We start from the raw sequence: 20,803 nt of genomic DNA, 5'->3' as shown, positions 1-20,803 counted from the left end.
GAAGCAATTGTTAGCAATAAACATTTTATCTCTACATATTGTGATTCGCATCCACCTATTGTAGTTTTGAAACAAATATTGCTTTGTTGATGTTGTTACATAAGAAAATAATTTCAAACTATTTTAAGCAACCAGTCAATGTACAAAAGAGAGGCAAATAAGACAAAAACTAGAGTTTCTCAAGCAGAGCTTGATTCATGGTGACTTCATAGACATGCCCATGCAATTTTCTTGGCAACAATACAGATAAGGTTTGCCGTTCTTTCTTCCAAGATTTGTTTACCTTTTCAGTCTAGCCTACAGCCTTAGGATTTGCTGGAAATTCCTTATCAAAAATACTAATCAAATTCAATTCTGCCTGGCTAAATATATGCTTGTATATACACATATATCAGGTTCTGCCACCTGAATAATTAATTTCTATTTGTTTTATTAGAAATAGGTAAGACTGTGTAAGTCTTTGTAAGGTCATTATATATACTTGATCGTCTATTAGCTTAAGAGTCTTAATAGTCCTGTATTTTAAGTTTCAGCTAACACTTGTCTTATTTTCTTCAGGTTATCTCAGGATTGAAGTTGACAAAATTTTTTGCATCAAACCATATTTTACCAAGTGAATGCCTGAACTGCTTAGTAGAACTTATTGAGGACCCAAATCTAAGCCCTCTATTAACCTTGAATGTAGTAGGCTTGCTTTCTCAGTTAGGTAAGATTTAGAAGTATTTGAGTTGCATATACATCTTGCTTCATAGCTGGAAAGAGATGTGGTATAATCTTATAGATGGCTCTAATTTCTGATTTTTTTAATAGGCTGGGTGTCGTATTAAAATTTTAATTAAAAGAGAGTTCACTTGTTATTAGAACCACACTTCCTTGGATAAGGATTAAAAATAATAATTTATTGCAAGGGTTTACGGCACAACAGTTTAATTCTTGTAAGAATAATAATGCAAAATGAACATAGTGATTTTAATATTAGCATGCAATATACTATTTGTAACTTATATTCTGTGCAATGTCATTTATTTCTTTACAAATATGATAAACTTTGGGAACATATAAAGCCCACATGGGACAAGAAGTGATGTTCACACTTGCATCAGAAATGAATTGTCCCCAAAATATAACGTTTGAAATAGAAAAACAGTGGAAATGTTTTTGGTTTGCTAAATTTAGTTAGTTTGTATCTTGAATATATGTATATGTACAATGGTTATGGTTAAGATGGAAATGGTTATGGGAAAGTATAAATAATTTTGTTCAGGCTCATTTCTGAAAGATCTTCCAATTTGTTCAGTTTGTCTAGATATATGTCTTGCATTTTATTGTATGTATGTTACTTATTAGTTCTAGATAATGAAACCAGGGAAGCCCTTCAGTATGCTTACAATCTGTGTAGTGTCCTGGCAAGTGTGATTCTTCGAAGCTCTACAAATCCTGTCGACCCAGTAATACTGCAGGTAAGAGAATGCAATGCTTAATTTAAAAGAAATTATTCTTAGCACATTTATTATTGTCATTATTTATTATTATTTTCTTCCATGGAATTTAGAGTATTGGCAGATGGTGGTTTCTTGTGCAAGTTGTTGTCAGGTCCTATATGCTTACATTTCAGACCATGCTGAAATAAAAGTATGATGACCAGAATAATGTATAGTACTAGTCTTTGCACAGATTTATATCATAAATATAATTTTTAATTGATATAAATTAGAAACATGATTTGGTTATTTCCTAGATTTTTATCTAAACAGTTACAGTGGGGCAAAAAAGTATTTAGTCAGCCACCAATTGTGCAAGTTCTCCCACTTAAAAAGATGAGACAGGCCTGTAATTTCCATCATAGGTATACCTCAACTATGAGAGACAAAATGAGGAAAAAAATCCAGAAAATCACATTGTCTGATTTTTAAAGAATTTATTTGCAAATCATGGTGGAAAATAAGTATTTGGTCACCTACAAACAAGCAAGATGTCTGGCTCTCACAGACCTGTAACTACTTCTTTAAGAGGCTCCTCTGTCCTCCACTCGTTACCTGTAGTAATGGCACCTGTTTGACCTTGTTATCAGTATAAAAGACACCTGTCCACAACCTCAAACAGTCACACTCCAAACTCCACTATGGCCAAGACCAAAGAGCTGTTGAAGGACACCAGAAACAAAATTGTAGACCTGTACCAGGCTGGGAAGACTGAATCTGCAATAGGCAAGCAGCTTGGTGTGAAGAAATCAACTGTGGGAGCAATAATTAGAAAATGGAAGACATATAAGACCACTGATAATCTCCCTCGATCTGGGGCTCCATGCAAGATCTCACCCCATGGGGTCAAAATGATCACAAGAACGGTGAGCAAGAATCCCAGAACCACACGGGGGGACCTACTGAATGACCTGCAGAGAGCTGGGACCAAAGTAACAAAGGCTACCATCAGTAACACACTATGCTGCCAGGGACTCAAATCCTGCAGTGCCAGACATGTCCCCCTGCTTAAGCCAGTACATGTCCGGGCCCGTCTGAAGTTTGCTAGAGAGTATTTGGATGATCCAGAAGAGGATTGGGAGAATGTCATATGGTCAGATGAAACCAAAGTAGAATGTTTTGGTCTAAACTCAACTCGTTGTGTTTGGAGGAGAGAGAATGCTGAGTTGCATCCAAAGAACACCATACCTACTATGAAGCATGGGGGTGGAAACATCATGCTTTGGGGCTGTTTTTCTGCAAAGGGACCAGGACGACTGATCCGTGTAAAGGAAAGAATGAATGGGGCCATGTATCGTGAGATTTTGAGTGAACACCTCCTTCCATCAGCAAGGGCATTGAAGATGAAACGTGGCTGGGTCTTTCAGCATGACAATGATCCCAAACACACCGCCCGGGCAACGAAGGAGTGGCTTCGTAAGAAGCATTTCGAGGTCCTGGAGTGGCCTAGCCAGTCTCCAGATCTCAACCCCATGGAAAACCTTTGGAGGGAGTTGAAAGTCCGTGTTGCCCAGCGACAGCCCCAAACCATCACTGCTCTAGAGGAGAACTGCATGGAGGAATGGGCCAAAATACCAGCAACAGTGTGTGAAAACCTTGTGAAGACTTACAGAAAACATTTGACCTCTGTCATTGCCAACAAAGGATATATAACAAAGTATTGAGATGAACTTTTGATATTGACTAAATACTTATTTTCCACCATGATTTGCAAATAAATTCTTTAAAAATCAGACAATGTGATTTTCTGGATTTTTTTTCCCATTTTGTCTCTCATAGTTGAGGTATACCTATGATGAAAATTACAGGCCTGTCTCATTTTTTTAAGTGGGAGAACTTGCACAATTGGTGGCTGACTAAATACTTTTTTGCCCCACTGTATATCAAATCAAATCAAACCTTTATTTTGGCCTTTAGGCCAGAGAGCACAACAATAAAATGCATAAATCTGTTATTATTAATAAAACTTTTTAAAAGACCTAAAATGCAATAAAATTACGTAAAATATATTATTATAGGAACTGTAATACAGATAGCAGTGGCAATCATGAAAATTTGTGCTAAACTTTGTGCTAAAGCCGTAGGTAGGATGGATACAAAAATGGTAGCACAAAATCGGGCAACCTGCAAAGATATGTCAGGGTCCTGGTCAGATAGAAGCAGTGACAGATAGACATGTGTTCTCTACCAGCACAGTTCTTTAGAATGAGATAAATATATATCTTTTGAGATTCCCTACAGAGAGAGCAACAAAGGAGCATATGGCTTAGGAATTCCACAGAGTCATTTCTACATGGGCATAAGCACTGCTGAAAAGATTTTTAGACTGCCCCAACAGAACCGCAGAGGGTAGTGCATCCAACCTGGCCAAGGTGAAAGCCTGATAAAATTTCAGAATTAGAATTGAAGAGAGATAAAATGATGGCACATGCCCATTTGAGAAGAATCCATAAACCTTAGGGTTAGATACTAGACTTAAACTGGTTTGAAAATCAATATCCCAGGTATGTTGCTTAAGCCAAAAAAAAAAAAAATTCAGGCAAAAAAATCAATTTCAACCAGAAATTAAGACATTAGAACCAGGCTCTGTCACCCACAGTAACCATACTTGTCTCTAACCGTAAAACAGCATTCTTGATGCACCTTGAGAACTGCAAGTATTACTTTTATAAATTTGGATGGGACAGCTTCCAAGATATTAAACTTTGTAAAAATACAAATCAGAACACCTTGAAGAACCTGAGAGATTACCTTAGCAAGAAAAACCTTGCAAGCTGTAGGAATGAAATGTACCCCCTTTGAATAGAAGAATTTTAAGACAGCTATGGAGCTATGTTGGACCACACCTGCCCAGTAAGAGAAATGTGTGCTGCAGCAGCTATATAATAATGTTTTACATTATCTGAGATGTGAAATAATGGCCCTATAGTAATAATAATTAATGTCTCTTTAAGCATTACTCAGAACAAAATTGTATTGACCAAGCCTGTTGAGAGAAACAGATGGATTCATCAAGCAAGAGTATTTGTTCTGTTAGTTTTTGTAATTTGCCTCTGAGTAGTTGAATTTCCTAATACAGTAATACCTCGGTTCACGAACGCTTCTGTTCATGAACAATTTGGTTCATGAACAGCAGCGGTTGCAAAATTTGCTTCCATTCGCAAACTCCGCATTGGGTGATGAACCTGCGGCCATCTTCCCTGCTCTGACACGTCGTGGCTTCCTCTAGGCGAGATCGTGGTCACAGACAGACACTTGCTGTGAAGCTTTTTGGTGTCGCCTCAAGCAAGGTTAGTGTTCTCTCTCTTCATACTGTACTGTACTGTACTTTGTTTCATATTTTTGTGGTTTAAAAAAAATACATATGGTTCAGAACAGATTAACCTTATTTACACTGAACCTTATGGGAAAATTTGATTCGGTTTGCGACCAATTTGGTTCGCGACCAGAATCGTGGAATGAATTAAGTTCGTGAACCAAGGTACCACTGTATTTCTGTTATAAGTTTAATACCATTTTGAATCTATTCATTTTATTATACCCTCCATAATGGCAAAACTCCCAGTGATTTACAGTAATTACAAACATTTAAATGAAATATCCATGGTAGAAACAAAAATATTTAAATTCTAAAACCACAATACTATAATATATTATCTGGTTATGCATCTGAAAAGTAAATGTAGATAAATCTAATGCAAACAATTATAACTTCATTGGTTTTCTTTTTATTTAACAGAGTATTCAGCTGCTGCAGAAATTGACCTACAATGCAAGAATATTCCAGGCCTGTGCTAATATTGAAGACTTAATTTCTTTCCTTATGCTTCACATGTAAGTTTTTTAAATGCAGTAGTTAACTAAGTCTGCAGTTGTAGGTATATTTATGTGTTCTTCCTGAATGTTTCTGTAAACCTATGTAGTATTGATTTTTAAAGTAGTAATCCTATGCAAACTTGAGATGCATGGAAATATGTGTTAACTGTAAGGTTAAGTTTGGGGATTTATTGGACTGTTTTCTAGAAGTTTAAATTAGGCTTTGTAGTTGGAGATGTTCCTGCTATACTAGTGGCAAGAAAGAGAGGATCCCTTATCCTTCCGTGTTAATGCCTACTTTGCTTTGTGAGCATTCTTCATGATTTCTATCAGTGTGGTCTATCACTTATGAAGATTTTGAACATACAAAACCTGCCTTAAGCTTTAGAGTAGTAATTGATTGCTAAAATTGTTTCCCATTTCTGGCATAAGGGTTTCAAGCATTATTTTATGCTAGGCTTGGTGGGGAATCTTAATACAGGAACTTCACCATATGTCCCCCTAGATATTTGATCATGGGGATTGCCTATTAGAAAGGTTCTACTGGACTTAACATTTGGGGTAAACTCCAAGAAGGATTTGAGTCACTGCAGGTTATGAGGCTGTACCCCGGGAATGGCTCTCTTCTTGTTTGGTCAGCTGCTACATCATAGCATTATTTGGTGCTATGGGATAACCAAAACAGCTTGCACATACAGTAGCAGCCAGCTGTCCTTGAAGTTAGCACATAAGTGATCCATAGTTATTGTAGAAGTGGTCTGCCCTAGACATTATAGAAGAATAGGCCTGCTAGTATTCCATGTATCCAAATATATTTCACAGTGAGGTGGTATTTGTGGGAACGTAGCCAGCATTCACAAACACAACTTCGTACTGTTTTAGCACTTCACCATTGGTGACCATAGAACTCTAAGTAAGCTCTTTCCTCCTCAGCCAGCTGTCACCTCAGCCAAATATGTCACCTTATTTTTTTCCCTTTTTTATTAACTAATAAAGTTAATAGTTTGAGTACTTTGAAATGTTGAATTTTGTATTTTTCTTCAATATTGCCTTAAATCACTGCCATTTACATTTAGCTACACAAAGCTCAGCAGGTACAAATCTATGTATATACTAAATTCAATGTAATGTTCTACATTTATAGCAAAGTGAATATTTTTCTGAGGAAATAATGATTAACTTCTAAAATCAGTATATAAGTAAATAAATATTGACATGTGTATGTGTTTAATTACTTTTTAAAATCTTTAGTCAGTCTACTGAAGATGAGTTAACTATACCATGCCTAGGACTTATGGCAAATCTTTGTCGACATAATCTCTCAGTTCAAACGTATATCAAGTCATTGGTAAGGAACTTGCTTTACTTTTTTTAAAAAACAGGGGAATTTTATTTCATAGTTTGAAACCAAAGCACTTTTGGTTCAGTAAAAGATCACAACAAACATTGCTTGCTTAACCTGGGGCATTTTATTTTTGTGTATTATACAAAAATAGAGCTGTATTATATAATCCTGGAGAAAAAATTATTCTCCTTTCAGTACAGCTCTTTCATTACACTGTTCCACAGTTCCACTATGAAACTATCAGATCTGTGTTCATTATAATTAAATGTAGTGTAGACATCTGTGACCAGATGTTTGCATACACTTAACATTTCTCAGTACATTTCCAACTCTGTTTACTTACTTGCTTAAATGATTCTGTGAACTATGTCTTTGAGATCTGTGAAGATCTATGATTGAAGTTGATCAAAGTCTGAACTGAGTTTTTTAAACATACTTAAGTGATCTCAAAGTGCTTGCCACTGCTAAAGCTAAAAGAAGAAGCAGGTATCGTTATGGATATGCATCTTAAGTATTATATCCTGTGACTGCAGTCTGTAAGGTTTGTTGCTAAATATAATTATTCACACAGTTCTACATAATTGTGCTATGTTTACATAAATGTAAATATAATTGTAACAAGTACTGTATAGGTATGTTAACAGTGCAGTATATTGTAGATAGCATAGCATTTTGCAGATATGGAATTCATACCCTATACACCATTTAGATATATATGTTTAAGATTGTACTGTATAGCATAGTTTGTCCCCCTCCATTATGTGCAACTTTAGTGGTTTGGGGGTGGGTGGGAGGGAAACATTTACAAGTGGTTGCATTGTTAATATCTTTGACTAGATATTTCATTTGTATGACTTTAATGGAATATATTGCATCCCGAAATTCAGTTTTTCAACTAACAAGAAAATTAATCTTCTAATTAAATTGTACTGCATATAATATATTGAGTTAGGCTACAAATTTAATCTCATTGCATTTGTTAAGATTTTTTTTCTCTTTGTACTAGATTAATGTGAAAAGTTTTTATCGCACTCTGATCAGTTTCTTGGCCCATAGTAGTCTAACTATAGTTGTTTTTGCGCTTTCGATATTATCAAGTCTTACATTAAATGAAGAAGTTGGAGAAAAGGTAAGGCTGACTCAATTTAAAAGATTTATTTATTTATTCATTTATTTATTTATTTATTTATGAGCTTGCTATAGTTTCTACACCACTCAATTCCCAATGGCTTTGAGCAGTTTACATCAAGAAACAAGATTTTAAACAAATTACAGTCTAAGAAAAATATTCCCTAACAGTAATTCTGTCAAGTGCTGCTGTTGATCAGATAATTCACAGCATTTCCTGGCAGACCTTTGGAAAATTCCTTAAGTACCCTTTGGAAATCCTGGATATCGGTTGCGTGACCTGGGTAGACTGATTGAATAGGTCCTTCTTCCCTGAAGAGAGTCTTGGTATTGAACATTCTAAGGCGACCAGAGAGTGATTTGACTGTCACAAAGTATAGATGCAAATGACCCCACCCTCAGAACAGTTCTAAGACAAAAAACAGGTCTAGTGTTTGGCCTCCTAAGTTGGGCCTGTGATTTTCTGGGACAATCCCATGGTGGTCTTGGTGCCCACGGACTCCTTCCAAGTAAGGCAAGTTGAAGTTCCCAAGACCAAAAGTCTAGGGCAATCCCAACCACACTCTTATGATAATGTCTAGCAGCTTGGACATAGATGTGGCTGTGAAGCATAGAGGCTAGTATAACAGCAGGACTATGAAGTCATCTCTCAGTCTCACAAAGGGAGCCTCACAGACAATTATCTGTTGAAGAGATAACTTACAAATCTTGTAAATTTAAAATATTTTTGGCAGGATGAATAATTATTCCAGCATTCTATACAAAGCAATTGGCTGGGCTTGTTCTATTATGCATTTTCTATATAGTTCAACTAAATCACTAATATATTCCATATATATAGGTTTGCTCTGACATTACTCAGATAGTGGTGTCTGCAGAAGGGGTTCAAAAGAGGCAGGATGATGGTTGTGGCAGTGCAAACAAGGTTCCTTTGTACATGTTTAGGAGTGAAGTTGATGCGTCTACAAAAGGGGCAGGGGTTTGATCTCACTGCCACGACCACTATCTTGCCTGTTTGACAGGCTGTCCCTTCCCTCAAATGCAGCTGACTTGATATATAATGTAACATTCATATGATTGTAAATCAGGCTTGTTTGTTTAGCTGTTTCATTCCAGAAATATTCACCAGACTTTCCAGTTAATATTTAATATTCTTGTGAATGGCGATGGAACACTAACAAGAAAATATTCTGTGGATCTACTTATGGATCTCATGAAGAATCCCAAGATTGCAGATTATCTTACCAAGTAGGCTTTACATAATAACCTATCTATAAATATTATTTTAAAGATCCTTTACATTCCTTTGTTTATATATAAATACATTTTATATTTTCTGTGAACATTTGTCCTAGTCTCTGCATATTGAAGGATTTCATTTGCCATATTTTTCCAATCTTTTCTTTGATTCTTGTCTTTGTATCTTCTAAGCTTAAGATATGTACTGAATTCTATAATACTTTCCTATAGCTTTAATTTCCATTTAATGTAAGGTGATAGGACTTGGCAATAATTAGGTTAGATACAGCTAGTCTCCTCTAAAATTTTAATTAAACAGTAATTGTATGTATTGTGAAGGGCACTGTTTTAGGTGTGGGGTCCCTTGCTTTTATTAAATAAACAGCTATAACAGCAGCAACTGAAGGGAGACATTTCATCATCCCTTCAGACTTTTTATCTTGCCGATAAGTATGTCAAATATTTTTTATTCTACTCCATTAACAGATTAATGTACAGCATTGGTTTTCATTTACCAGATTGAACAAACTTGGTTTTGGCACAAGGGTGTAGCATACAGGCAGTTTAATTCTGCTATTCTGAGAATTCTGGAACTGTCAGAATAAGTCTCCAGCTGTATGTAAAAGCAACTGAATGATTTTAAAATGGTCTTCTTAAAGGGGCTATTTAATGTAAAGTAGCAGGAAATGGGAAACTCTATGGATTCTCCTGAGAAATTATTTGCATTTGGATCTTCCCCCTTAAATGATTCCATGCAAAGTACATAGTTTAAAAATATTTTGCATTCTGTATAAGTTAGTCTTTTTCTTTTTCGAAAACTGGTACCTAAGTCCACTTGCTTTTATTCCTCAATACATTTTTCCCTGTATTGTATTAAATTATGGGTCTCCAGAAGGATTTAGCTATTTTATTACTATTACTGATCTTTGAAATATGTTTACTGGGTGCCTTTTTGGCTAAAGAATAGGGTAAATTGCTGGAAATAAAATGTTCATTAGATTCCCTCTTTTAATTGGAACTTTGCTAATTAATATTAAATAATTATCTCTTAGCCTCTGGAACTGCACCAGACATCAAAAGTTAGTAAGTTCTACTTGCAGTATCAATAGATTTCATTCTGTTTTCACAGCTAATTTACAGTTGCTGACAGCTGCTATGTTATAGCTTTGCTATTCTCACTTAATCAGCCAGTTTATGAACAAGTCTTTTACCTATATAGGCTCTCAGGATAGTCTGCAATAAATATAGAAAAGCTCTAATTCCAGTTCTCCTTTGTGTCCAAGTTATAAAATGGAGTCCATTTGGAAAAATGCTGGTACTAGACCATAGCCTGAAGTTATTTTAATATACTGGCTCATGACAATACCTTTTCTTGTGCAAACAAATATTTAAAGATGTCTTGGTTAAAAAGCATATATGAAGTTGGGAAAAAGACTGGTGGAGATGCAAAAAAAAATATTTTTGGTCAATAAGTACAATATGATCACCCAAATATTTTGAGCCTTAAGATCACACTTTGAGCCTTAAGATCAGATCATCTTGGTTGAGAAACTTTGAAAATTATTAATTAAAACAACAGGTAGTCCTTGCTTAATGATGGTAATTGAGACTGGAATTTCCATCTCTAAGCAATGCAGTTGTAAAGTGCGGCATCACATGACTGCATCGCTTAGTGATAGCAATCCTGGCAGTCCCCGTTGCCATCATTAAGTGAAAATTGGGGATCGTTAAGCGAAGACCTCACATGACTGCAACTCGTGACTTCCTGCTGGCTTCCTACGAGCAAACCCTATTGGCTGGAAGTTGTAAGTCCCAGGTGGATTGAAAGTAGGCTGGAGGGTGGGTGACTTTGGAATGAGGCGGGGATGCTGTGGCAAGTGCGTGCAGGCTGGGCAGGGTTGTTGTGACTCATGAATGTGTGCGGGCTGTGGAGGGGTTGCTACAGTGTCGCACAAGTGCCTGTGGACTGGGGAGGGATTGCTGCTGTGCCAGTGTGTGGATTGGGGGGGGTTGCTGCTGCACTGCACAATTGCGTGTGGGCTGTGGAGGGGGTACTGCTGCACCAGTGCGTGTGGACTGGAGTGTTGCTGCCACACCAGTGTGTGTGAACTGGGGCAGGGGAGTGATTTGCAACCTTGCCTGCTGGCTTCCCCATTAACTTTGCTTGTGGGAAGCTGGCAGAGAAGGTCACAAATAGCAATTATGTGACACTGGGATGCTGCAAGTGTTGTGTGAACTGGTTGCCAAGCGTCTGGATTGTGAACATGTGACTGTGGGGGTGGTGCCATGGCCAGAACGTCAAGGACCAGCCGTAAATACCACTCGTTCAGAGCCATCACAACTTTGAATGGTTGCTGAATGAGTTTTCATTAACCAAGGACTACCTTTACAGTGTTTCAGCTAGAAAAGTGTGTTTGGTAAATTCCTTAACAAATAATTTTGATTATTGCCTATCAAAATATTTATAATTTCAGTATTCCATTTTTCCTTCAAAACTATAGGTATGAACATTTCACATCTTGCCTCAATCAGGTGGTAGGCCTCCTTCATGGAAGAGACCCTGATTCTTCAGCAAAGGTACTTTATAGGTGCACAACAATATAATGATATATATTTTGTAATTTTTTAGACTTTTATGCTATTGGTGAAATATAACAAGCCACAATAGTAAAAGGTACACCAGTGAATCTACATAAAATCCACAAAATCTACATAGTTCAAATGATTAAAGTAAACTTAACCTAAAAGAAGAAAAAGAAACTCATATAAACAGAAGAAAGTAAGAGCCATGTAATATCAATTCAAGACTAATTCAATCTTTATCATTAAATCTAGGCCATATAGAAACATATTGCTCCATCTTCTCATTTTTAGAATATAAAAGGATTTCAAAATAACAAATATATATCTTGAAGCCATTCCTTAACATCAGAAAAACAAGTTTATTTCTATTTATATAAATTTATTCTCTTTGCTGAGTTCTGACAAAGCTTGATAACGCTAAATCTTTCCTTAAAGTTACAAATTTCATATTTTAGAGTATAGTTCAACTACGAGAGAGCCAGTTTAGTGTAGTGGTTAAGGCATCAGGCTAGAAACCGGGAAGCTATGAGTTCTAGTCCTGCCTTAGGCACAAAGCCAGCTGGCTGACCTTGGACTAATCACTCTCTCTCAGCCCGAGAAGAAGGCAGTGACAAACCACTTCCAAAATCTTGCCAGGAAAACTGCAGGGACTTGTTCAGGCAGTTGCCAGGAGTCAACACTGACTCAAAGGCACCAAAAAAACAGTTCAACTATAGTATATCTTTACTATTTCTCCCCCCAGGGCTATGTTAGCATGCTGTAACTTGAAACCAAAAGACAGCCACTATGGGTAGATAAAACCAAATCAAAGAGGTCTCAAATTTCTTATACACCCACACCCACACACAAAATTAACATCCAAAATTTTAAAAACATTCTTAGACCAAACAATATTTTCTGATGAATTAAGCTCATTCTTAAATCATATTTTGTATTTCTTAAAACTTGAAATCATTGATTTTCCAAGATTTGGATATACATTTATGTACATAACTGCCTTTCAGTCCCTTAACTATTTCAGTTCTCCTTCCTTTGTCCACACAGTTGCTAAATTTAATTGTTGGACTTTATTATGTAAAATCCTTTTCTAGATAACTTTCTTCATGGTGCCTTGGTCACATTTCTCTACTCCATTGGACTGTCCTTCCAAATTAGCTCCTTTTCTCTGTCATCAGTGCTATCACCAGTTACTCTGCAGATCTTCCTTCCTAATTCTGCTTGCTCCAGCTGGGGTCCTTCATTGCATATTTCTTCTTCCTCTGGTAATCCTCCCTTTTTTTTCTTCAGTAGCTTCAGGCATCAGTTCCTTTACAACACAAATAGCACTTCCAGTCCACAGAAACTGACAGCACAAACAAAAATGTCCTTAGCCTGACAAATCTATCCCTTATAAATCTTGCACTAGAAAGCAAATGTGGTTGCTCATAGGTGTTCTAATTTCCAAGAATCTCGTGTCTACATGACACTGTTTATACATTTGGCAAGCAGACAAAACTCAGATCTTGAGACAAACTACAACCTAGCTTAAATCATGGCTGCCCAAATGCAAAACCTTGGAACAGATCATTCCAAGGACTTCACTGATACCAGAATAATTTCTTTGCCAAAAATTGGTTGGAATTGGATATTGCTATAGGGGTTCTTGACAAAAAGAGGAATATCACACATCTTGCCAATCTTTTTGACAGGAGAGAGGAGAGCGGTTTCTTCCTACTTAATTGCATGGTTTGATTTGCTCCATTAATTTGAATTGGAATGATAACCCCACCTGCTTAATATTGGTTGGAGGGGAATTTTGGAAGTGTCTTAGCATCAATGACTCTTTGAATAATAGGGCACTTATATGATAAGGGAAAGGAATTATTCCAATCATTGAATAAGAACAGAAAAGGGTAGTTTCTTTTTCTCTGTCCCTTTGTAATTCTTCTTCTTTGTATCCTTGTGTAGGCTTTCCGTCCTTCTGCTTAGCTGTTTATTTGTGTCTGGCACACACACACACACATACCGTGTGTGAGTCAGTATATCTCTCTGCGTTCCTTTGTGTGTTCCTTTCCTCTTAGTTTCTGTGCCTGTGATCTATAACTGCCGTTCTATAGTTCTGTCCCTCCTTGACTGTTCATGTCTATTGCTTTATACTTCTCTCTGATATTTAAAAAAAAACAAACCCCAACATGCAGAAAGTAGGAATACTCTCAAATTTTTCTTACAGGCCACAACACCATAAGAATCTGTTATTTGTCACACTTTCACAAATTTATTTGCCCCCACAACATCTTGTTGATAGGCCCCAAAATATTAACTACACCTGGAATAGTCAGAAGCAATCCAAAATGATTAATGGTATGTTTTGTCACAAGTTAATTTTTTATTGAGTACACTATACCTTCTTGAATAGATAGCTTGTTTGGTAAATTTCTTTTTAAAAAATAGCAAATGCACATTTTCAGCTCTGTAACTTTGCTTAAAACGGTAAAATGAACAGTCTGAGAAGGTTTTTTCTTTTTTTGTTTTAAAGTAATACTGTGGTCTATCAATGAAGCTTTGCACTAGAAATCTGAAATTGTTTTAAATACTAGTGTAAAGAATGTTCTTCTAAAATAGAAGATACAAATTCTTGTGTTTCTCTTAGGTATTAGAATTACTACTTGCATTCTGTTCAGTGACACAGCTCCGTCATATTGTACGTCAAACAGTACTGGAACCAAATGTAGCAGTCTCTGGAAGTACAAGACTTGCAACTCGTGCTAAGAATTCTGACTCATCTATTGTCTTAGTACATTGGTCAAACCAGCCATTGGAAGTATCAGAGAAGTGTTCAAATCTTGCTTTGGAGCTATTCAGGGAGATATTTGAGGTAATGAATTCAATGCACTTTAGCTGTAGCATTTGGTTACTTCTAGGTTTTTTTAATAGGAGGAATGTTTATGGTAGCAAAAAAAAAGTCAGAAGGAATCTGGTAATATTTTTTGACTAATACATTTTATTAAAAAGCATAAGCATTCGTGAATTTCACCTCACTTTATCAGATGCATGGAATGGCTAGAGTGATATCAAATTTAAATTAGGATGTCAGGGAAGGGTGAGGAAGGCACAGGTGCATGTGAGATAGATTACAGATTATAGCCTCCCAGAGTCTTTTGGAGTGGGCCAGCAGCTATAATAAATCTAGATGATGATGATAACGATGATAACGATAACAAGTACCTTATCAATTAACAATTGTGATGTGTAAAATTGTGATGTGTTGGTTTATTAAGACCTTTTAAGTTTGCCTGAAACCTTTTGATGTATTTGAGTTCCGCAATCTCTCTTAGTTTCATTTTTTAAAGAAAGTCACTTTGAGCTCTGCAACAGAATGTCCTGGGAGATTGAAACGCTCTGCTATTATTTTGTCCTGATTTTGAGTCCTGATGTCAAAACTATATCCATTAATTCCTTTGTGCAAAGTTTGTCCCGTTTGTTCTGTGTAGAATCCAGAGGGGCATTACTGGCACTTGATGGCATATATCACATAAGAGGAAGAGTATGTGAAGGCACCTCTAACCCTGTGTGTGTAATTGTTAGGGCCTGTGATATAATAAGAAACTTACATAGATATAATGGAAATTTGAAAATACTTAGGGAAAAATTAAAGTTCTTACAAATTTACTTATACTAAAAACATTTTGTGTTTCTTACCTCTTCTAAGCCTGGGTCTGCCACCTACATTTTTGTGAGTTCTTGTAATAAAATAACTCATTAATTATTGTTACATTTAAACAGAGAAAAATACTTTAAATGCAGCTATGGAAATCAGTTCAACAATTAACAATGACATTTTTGTAAAACTGGTTAAAAATTAGTCTATTTAAGCTAATATATCTAAACTTTAACCTTTTCAAAACCACAAACTAGAGTAAGATTAAAATCAAATCAAATTAACATCAAATCTTATGATCGAGGATGCATTTTAAAAAATAATAATAAATTGAACTCCATAGAGTTTGGTGACATAGGATAATTATTATTTGGATGCCATTAAATTGATAATATTTCTGTTACAGGATGTTATTGATGCAGGCAACAGTGCTACTGCTGAACGCTTTGTGGATCTTCTTTTGCCTGTTCTTCTCGACCACCTTCATTTTCCTGATCACATACTAGAAGACCCATTGGCAAAGAAGAAATGTGAAAGAATGATCAAAACTATTGATATCTTGATAAATATCCTTGTTGCAAGTTGGTTTTTGTTATGTAAGATTGCCAAGAAATCATACATCTGAAATAAGCTAAATAAATTTGAATTACATAGCATTTAACAACAAATTCTCTATTGAATAATAATGCAAAAAGAAAAAGGATTTAGGGCAAAATAGAATCACTCATCTAGTTAATTTTAAAACTGAGATAAGGAAGTTGGAACACACCTTTTTAAAGGATTTCTTAGAGTTTTATATAGGAAAATAATTTTTTGCATTTGGATTAGTGCTTACAATAGTGAAAAAAATGTGAAGAATAAATATATGGATACATAACAATAATTGGCACAATAGCTGTCCTACTGATTTCCTGATGTTTACTTATTTTCCTTTCAATGGCTGGCTTTCTGTTGCAAGATACCTTATATATCCAGAAAAATATTTGTTATTATGGATTTATAAAATTCAACATAAATTAAGACAAGTTAGACCATATTAAAATTTTAAATTATTCTTTGACTTATTTGGAAAAATGACCCATTCAGCATGTTCTAAACTGTGGGAAAATACAGCAAACGTTCTTCATTTGCCAGTTATTATGGGCATTGCTTGGAGAATCCCACGTTTTTAACAAGTTACTTTGAATTAGATTTATTTTCCTGCTTAGACTTTCACTTTGCATCACTAGGGAGTTTTACTTACAGGTAGTCCTCACTTACTGACCATAATTGGGATCGGCAACTCCATCACTAAGCGCCACAGTTGCTGAGTGGAAAATCACATGACTGTGACAGACTTACCACCTCATATCCACTTCTGTTGTTAAGCAAATCCCCACAGTCATTAAACAAGACATCACGTGACTACGACTTGCAATTTCACTTCCATATTCTTCATTAATTCTGCTTGTTGGAAGCTGGTTGAGAAGCACGTGGATGGCGGTCACATGACTGCAGTTTGCTGCGATGGTCATAAATGCTAGGATTGGTTGCAAAGCTGTTTTTTCCAACTGTCATAATTTTGAACAGTCACTAAACAAGGCAGTTGGTGAGGACTACCTGTATTCTTATAAACAGTATTCACTAGTGAATTTGATCATAAGCTGAAAATTTAAAAAAGCAGGCTCCTTAACAGAATGTACCGTTTTGTGCAGATGACATGCTGAAAATGCATGTCACTAAAATTCTAACAGCTAGCAAGTGTACTACTTTAATAGAACACCAATTTACATCTAGTGGAATTAACTTTAGTTTGGGGACAAAGGTTATGGACTCTGAATTGAGGTAAGCACAACCTAGGTTTGTTTATTATTATTTTTTATTTTCTCCAAACTGGCTTTGTATTTTAAAAGGATAAATTCAATTTTTTGGACCTAACTAAATCCCCATTATGTTTTTGTCAAGCCCTGATAACTAACAAACTTTTCCTGAAATTCATAACCTGTGCTTCTGTTTTATCTGAAGTTTAACAAGTATAGACATGTGGTTGCAATAAGTGAACAATTACTTTTTTTAACTTTGTCATTCTTTTTTCATACAAGTTAAAAACACAAAGTTTTTCAGAGCAAGATTGAAAAACTCGTCTTATAAACATAAAATGTTACTCTCCAGAATTTAGATATATGCCTAAATATGGAATCATGGAGTCATTTGTGTCAGTCCCACATCAGTATTCAAAAGAAAGTCTAAATAGAGGTTCCTGTGTATATTCATTTAAACATGAGTAGGTGAACTTGGAAAAAATCAGGAACCCTATCAAAGGTTGCATAAACATATTTACATTCAGGCTTGCTTCAGATTTTCCTACTCAGCATGGGAAGAGTATGCAGAGGACAAAAAGAAATGTACCCCGTTCAAGTGTATTACATGAAAAGACTATTGAAGGTTCAGTTCAAGATTAGTTTCCTCCCTCCCTCCCTTCTGAAAGATGAGTCCAAATAAAAGAGGTAGTATTGGTGTCCTGACATCAGACAGATGTCCCTAAGTTTACTAAGGAAATAGTAAAACTTGATTAAATTCTTGTAGTAATTGTATAACCTGTGCCGTCTTCTGAATCTGTTAACTGAAACTTTGCTTTCCTGTGGATAAGATGTAGGAATTATTGAAGAATGTTAATTTATTTTTATGTCCATTTAAAAAAATGAATCACTGATTTCATAGTTTGTAATACTAAAGGAATTATTTTAATTCTAAATGTTTATCTAACTATAAAATGCTCTTTTAACATATTTTAGCAAAGTTGCTGCTGATCTAATCTTAAAAACACTGGATCTGATGAGCAAGCTTAAGCAGCTAGTTCCTAACATGGAAGTCAGTTTTTACAAAATTCTTCAGGTATGTTTTAAATGTTTATATAAATCACTCTAAAGAAATGATGCATGTCATTTTGATCAGTCTCTAACAGTGCTTAACAGACTTATCAAAACAACTTCCATAGCCTTTGAAAACCTAAGTATTTCCTGGGGATATGAAAAAAGGCTGAAAGGAGGATTAGATTCTGTGATAAGTAAAACATTTTGATATATTACAATCTTTGCAGTGAAAATCTATCACTTCTACTGTGCACAAACCTGTTTATACCACTGCTTGGCTTTTTTGAAAAAAAGTTTTGCGTAACTCACAAGTGCTCTGTTTCTAGGACCAGCGCTTGGTTACCCCTCTGACTTTGGCTTTAACATCAGACCACAGAGAACAAGTCCAAGCAGGACTTAGAATACTGTTTGAAGCAGCACCATTGCCAGATTTTCCTGCCATAGTGTAAGTTTCCTATTGTTGCTTTAATTTTTTTTTTAAAAAAATTGAAAATCTATCTTGAGATACTGCCATTACTTCACATTTTGATCTTATTGTATAAAACTCACACCTTCCTGTTGATATGGCCCCTTGTGTATGATTTTTTTTATTAGGCTTAGTGAAAGTATTGCGGCCAATAATTCTTACAGACAACGGGAAGCAGAGCATGTCTCTAAAAGAAGCCACCTGCAAACATCCATGACTTGTGTTAATTCAGTGAAATCCTCTACTGTTTGCCATCCCAATGATGGTGATGCCTCAACTTTCAACATTCAGGACCTGATTCAGAAACTCCATTCTGGCTTGGAGGTTAGTGCCTTAACACAAACATGAAAACATTTTTGTCCTGATATATTTAAATTGCAATACAGTGTAGCTCAATGTGGAACTTGAACCTACAATATCCAGAAATATTTGGACAAACTCCACTAAAATATCTGAATGAAATAAAGGAAATTAAATAAATTGATTTTGTAAGACAATACATATAACTTCATAACTACAGTGCCTTGAAATCAGTATACTCTAGAATCCATTAATATGTGAAATAAATGAATATCATTCATTTGCTCTGTTTTGATACACATAGGGACATAGAAAATTTTGTTTTGCAATATTTCAGAATAATTACATTAATACCTTTACCAACTGGCTTATGTATGATGTCACTTTGTTAAACAGAACTTGTGTAGTCTTTCCTCATTTCAAGTTTTTTATTTGTCCATGTAGGTACAGTTTTGAATTAAGGTTTGCATATTGCTTTAGCTTATATTATGAACATTTCCAACAGATGAAGGAATCAGTCACAGACATCAGGGTATCTGAAATAATGGATGTTTATGAACAGAAACTGTCTGCATTGGCAGTGAGTATATATTAAATATACTTTTCCTTTTCATATGCATGCTCTGAATGTGCAGTTCATTTTGTGATAATTTTCTTTTTAGTCCAAGGAAACAAGGTTGCAAGACCTTTTGGAAGCAAAAGCATTAGCTCTTTCTCAAGCTGATAGACTTATTGCCCAATATCGTTGCCAGAGAGCTCAAGCTGAATCTGAGGTGGGTAAAGCAGAATTATCACATAAGGATGTGCAAGGGTGTCAGTGCAAAAGGTGTCGTCCCTTATTTTGTCTTTGAAAATAAACTTTAGATTATATATTACATTTACTTGGAATAAAAACACTATCCTTTTATGATCCTAGATATTTGTATATCTGCAAATTATACTTTAAAGGTTAGTTTGCTATCTGGGTTCTTAGAATTTAAAAGCCTTAAGTCTTTAATTTAGCATTAGTGTGGTCTATTGGTCCAGTGTCTTAACATTTCATTCACACAGTGGAACTGTCTTTTTGCACTAATTCCAAAAGGCTAGGACGCTTGCTTCAATTCTGAAGGATACAGAAAGAAAAAATGAAGATCTCGAGTCATTACTGAAAGCACAGCAGACAGAATCTGAACGGGTACAAAATGATATTGAACAATTATTTCAGCATAATCGGAAATTGCAAACAATAGCAGAAGAATATGAGATACTGAAAAGATCTTCCATTGATCTCCTTCAAAAGTAAGATACAGCATTGTTAAGCATTTCCCCGTAGGAAGCAAAAAAAGAAAAAGAAAGCACTCAGATTATATAATTGTGTATATCTTCCAAAACTATGAATGTGGAGATTTTATTTTTATTGACATAGAGAATTTGTAGGCTCTTTAAAGGAACTTTGCTACCTGTCAAACCAATCCAATTATATCTAGTATTATAAATATTCTGCAGTGTAAAACACAATATTGGATCCTTCTCATACATGATCAGTTTCAATAAAATAATTTTCTCTTAGATAAACTAGTGCAGCCATTTTTTGTATTTCAGAAGCATCCAATAATTTCTGATCCACTAAAAATTTAGGTAATAAGTTTTTGAACTTCACAAGATTTTAAACATAAGCCCCCCCCCCCCCACAGGTTTGAAAAAGTATTTTGCTATGGAACCCACAAAAAATTAACTTGGGTATTTAAGTGGCAGCAATTCCTCAGTGGGATGAATGTTAGCTGAATAAAGTCTGGGGTAGTATCCTATCTATCACTGCATGTGTTGAGAAGTGATAAAGTCAGGAAAGATGTCTATACTTTTCAAATAACTCAGTGTTGATTGAAGTTTACCAGATATTGAACAATTTAGATAGTAAAGGCACCTCAGTTGTCTCAAATATTTAAAATATAGATGCAATGCTTAACTGATACTGAG

At 35.4% G+C, this 20,803-nt stretch overlaps 2 protein-coding genes across 4 annotated transcripts in view; one reads left to right on the top strand and one right to left on the bottom strand.

The window, feature by feature from the left end:
- Nucleotides 1-20,803, bottom strand: part of TRAT1 (T cell receptor associated transmembrane adaptor 1) — a 131,657-nt gene that overhangs the window by 84,372 nt on the left and 26,482 nt on the right. The window lies entirely within an intron of this gene.
- The window catches only part of CIP2A (cellular inhibitor of PP2A), a 35,184-nt gene that overhangs the window by 6,554 nt on the left and 7,827 nt on the right, over nucleotides 1-20,803 (top strand). The window contains exons 2-17 of one of the 2 annotated variants that reach the window (XM_007429268.4): nucleotides 559-706; nucleotides 1,348-1,460; nucleotides 5,221-5,315; nucleotides 6,549-6,645; nucleotides 7,649-7,771; nucleotides 8,873-9,018; nucleotides 11,511-11,586; nucleotides 14,222-14,446; nucleotides 15,636-15,795; nucleotides 16,912-17,053; nucleotides 18,004-18,103; nucleotides 18,408-18,526; nucleotides 18,676-18,871; nucleotides 19,353-19,427; nucleotides 19,510-19,620; nucleotides 19,929-20,125. In XM_007429268.4, the coding sequence (XP_007429330.1) occupies nucleotides 559-706; nucleotides 1,348-1,460; nucleotides 5,221-5,315; nucleotides 6,549-6,645; nucleotides 7,649-7,771; nucleotides 8,873-9,018; nucleotides 11,511-11,586; nucleotides 14,222-14,446; nucleotides 15,636-15,795; nucleotides 16,912-17,053; nucleotides 18,004-18,103; nucleotides 18,408-18,526; nucleotides 18,676-18,871; nucleotides 19,353-19,427; nucleotides 19,510-19,620; nucleotides 19,929-20,125 (2,123 nt within the window). Of the gene's footprint in view, nucleotides 1-558; nucleotides 707-1,347; nucleotides 1,461-4,554; nucleotides 4,772-5,220; nucleotides 5,316-6,548; nucleotides 6,646-7,648; nucleotides 7,772-8,872; nucleotides 9,019-11,510; nucleotides 11,587-14,221; nucleotides 14,447-15,635; nucleotides 15,796-16,911; nucleotides 17,054-18,003; nucleotides 18,104-18,407; nucleotides 18,527-18,675; nucleotides 18,872-19,352; nucleotides 19,428-19,509; nucleotides 19,621-19,928; nucleotides 20,126-20,803 lie in introns of those variants that run through there. The other variant, XM_088144496.1, reaches the window with a different exon arrangement.

The sequence above is a fragment of the Python bivittatus genome, unplaced genomic scaffold, assembly GCF_059951505.1.
Source record: "Python bivittatus isolate LINGU-HERP-01145 unplaced genomic scaffold, Pbiv_v1 ctg000350_np1212, whole genome shotgun sequence".
In the NCBI taxonomy this organism is placed as follows: domain Eukaryota; kingdom Metazoa; phylum Chordata; class Lepidosauria; order Squamata; family Pythonidae; genus Python; species Python bivittatus.
Note: the sequence above shows the minus strand (reverse complement) of the source record. Positions and strands in the feature narration are given on the sequence as shown.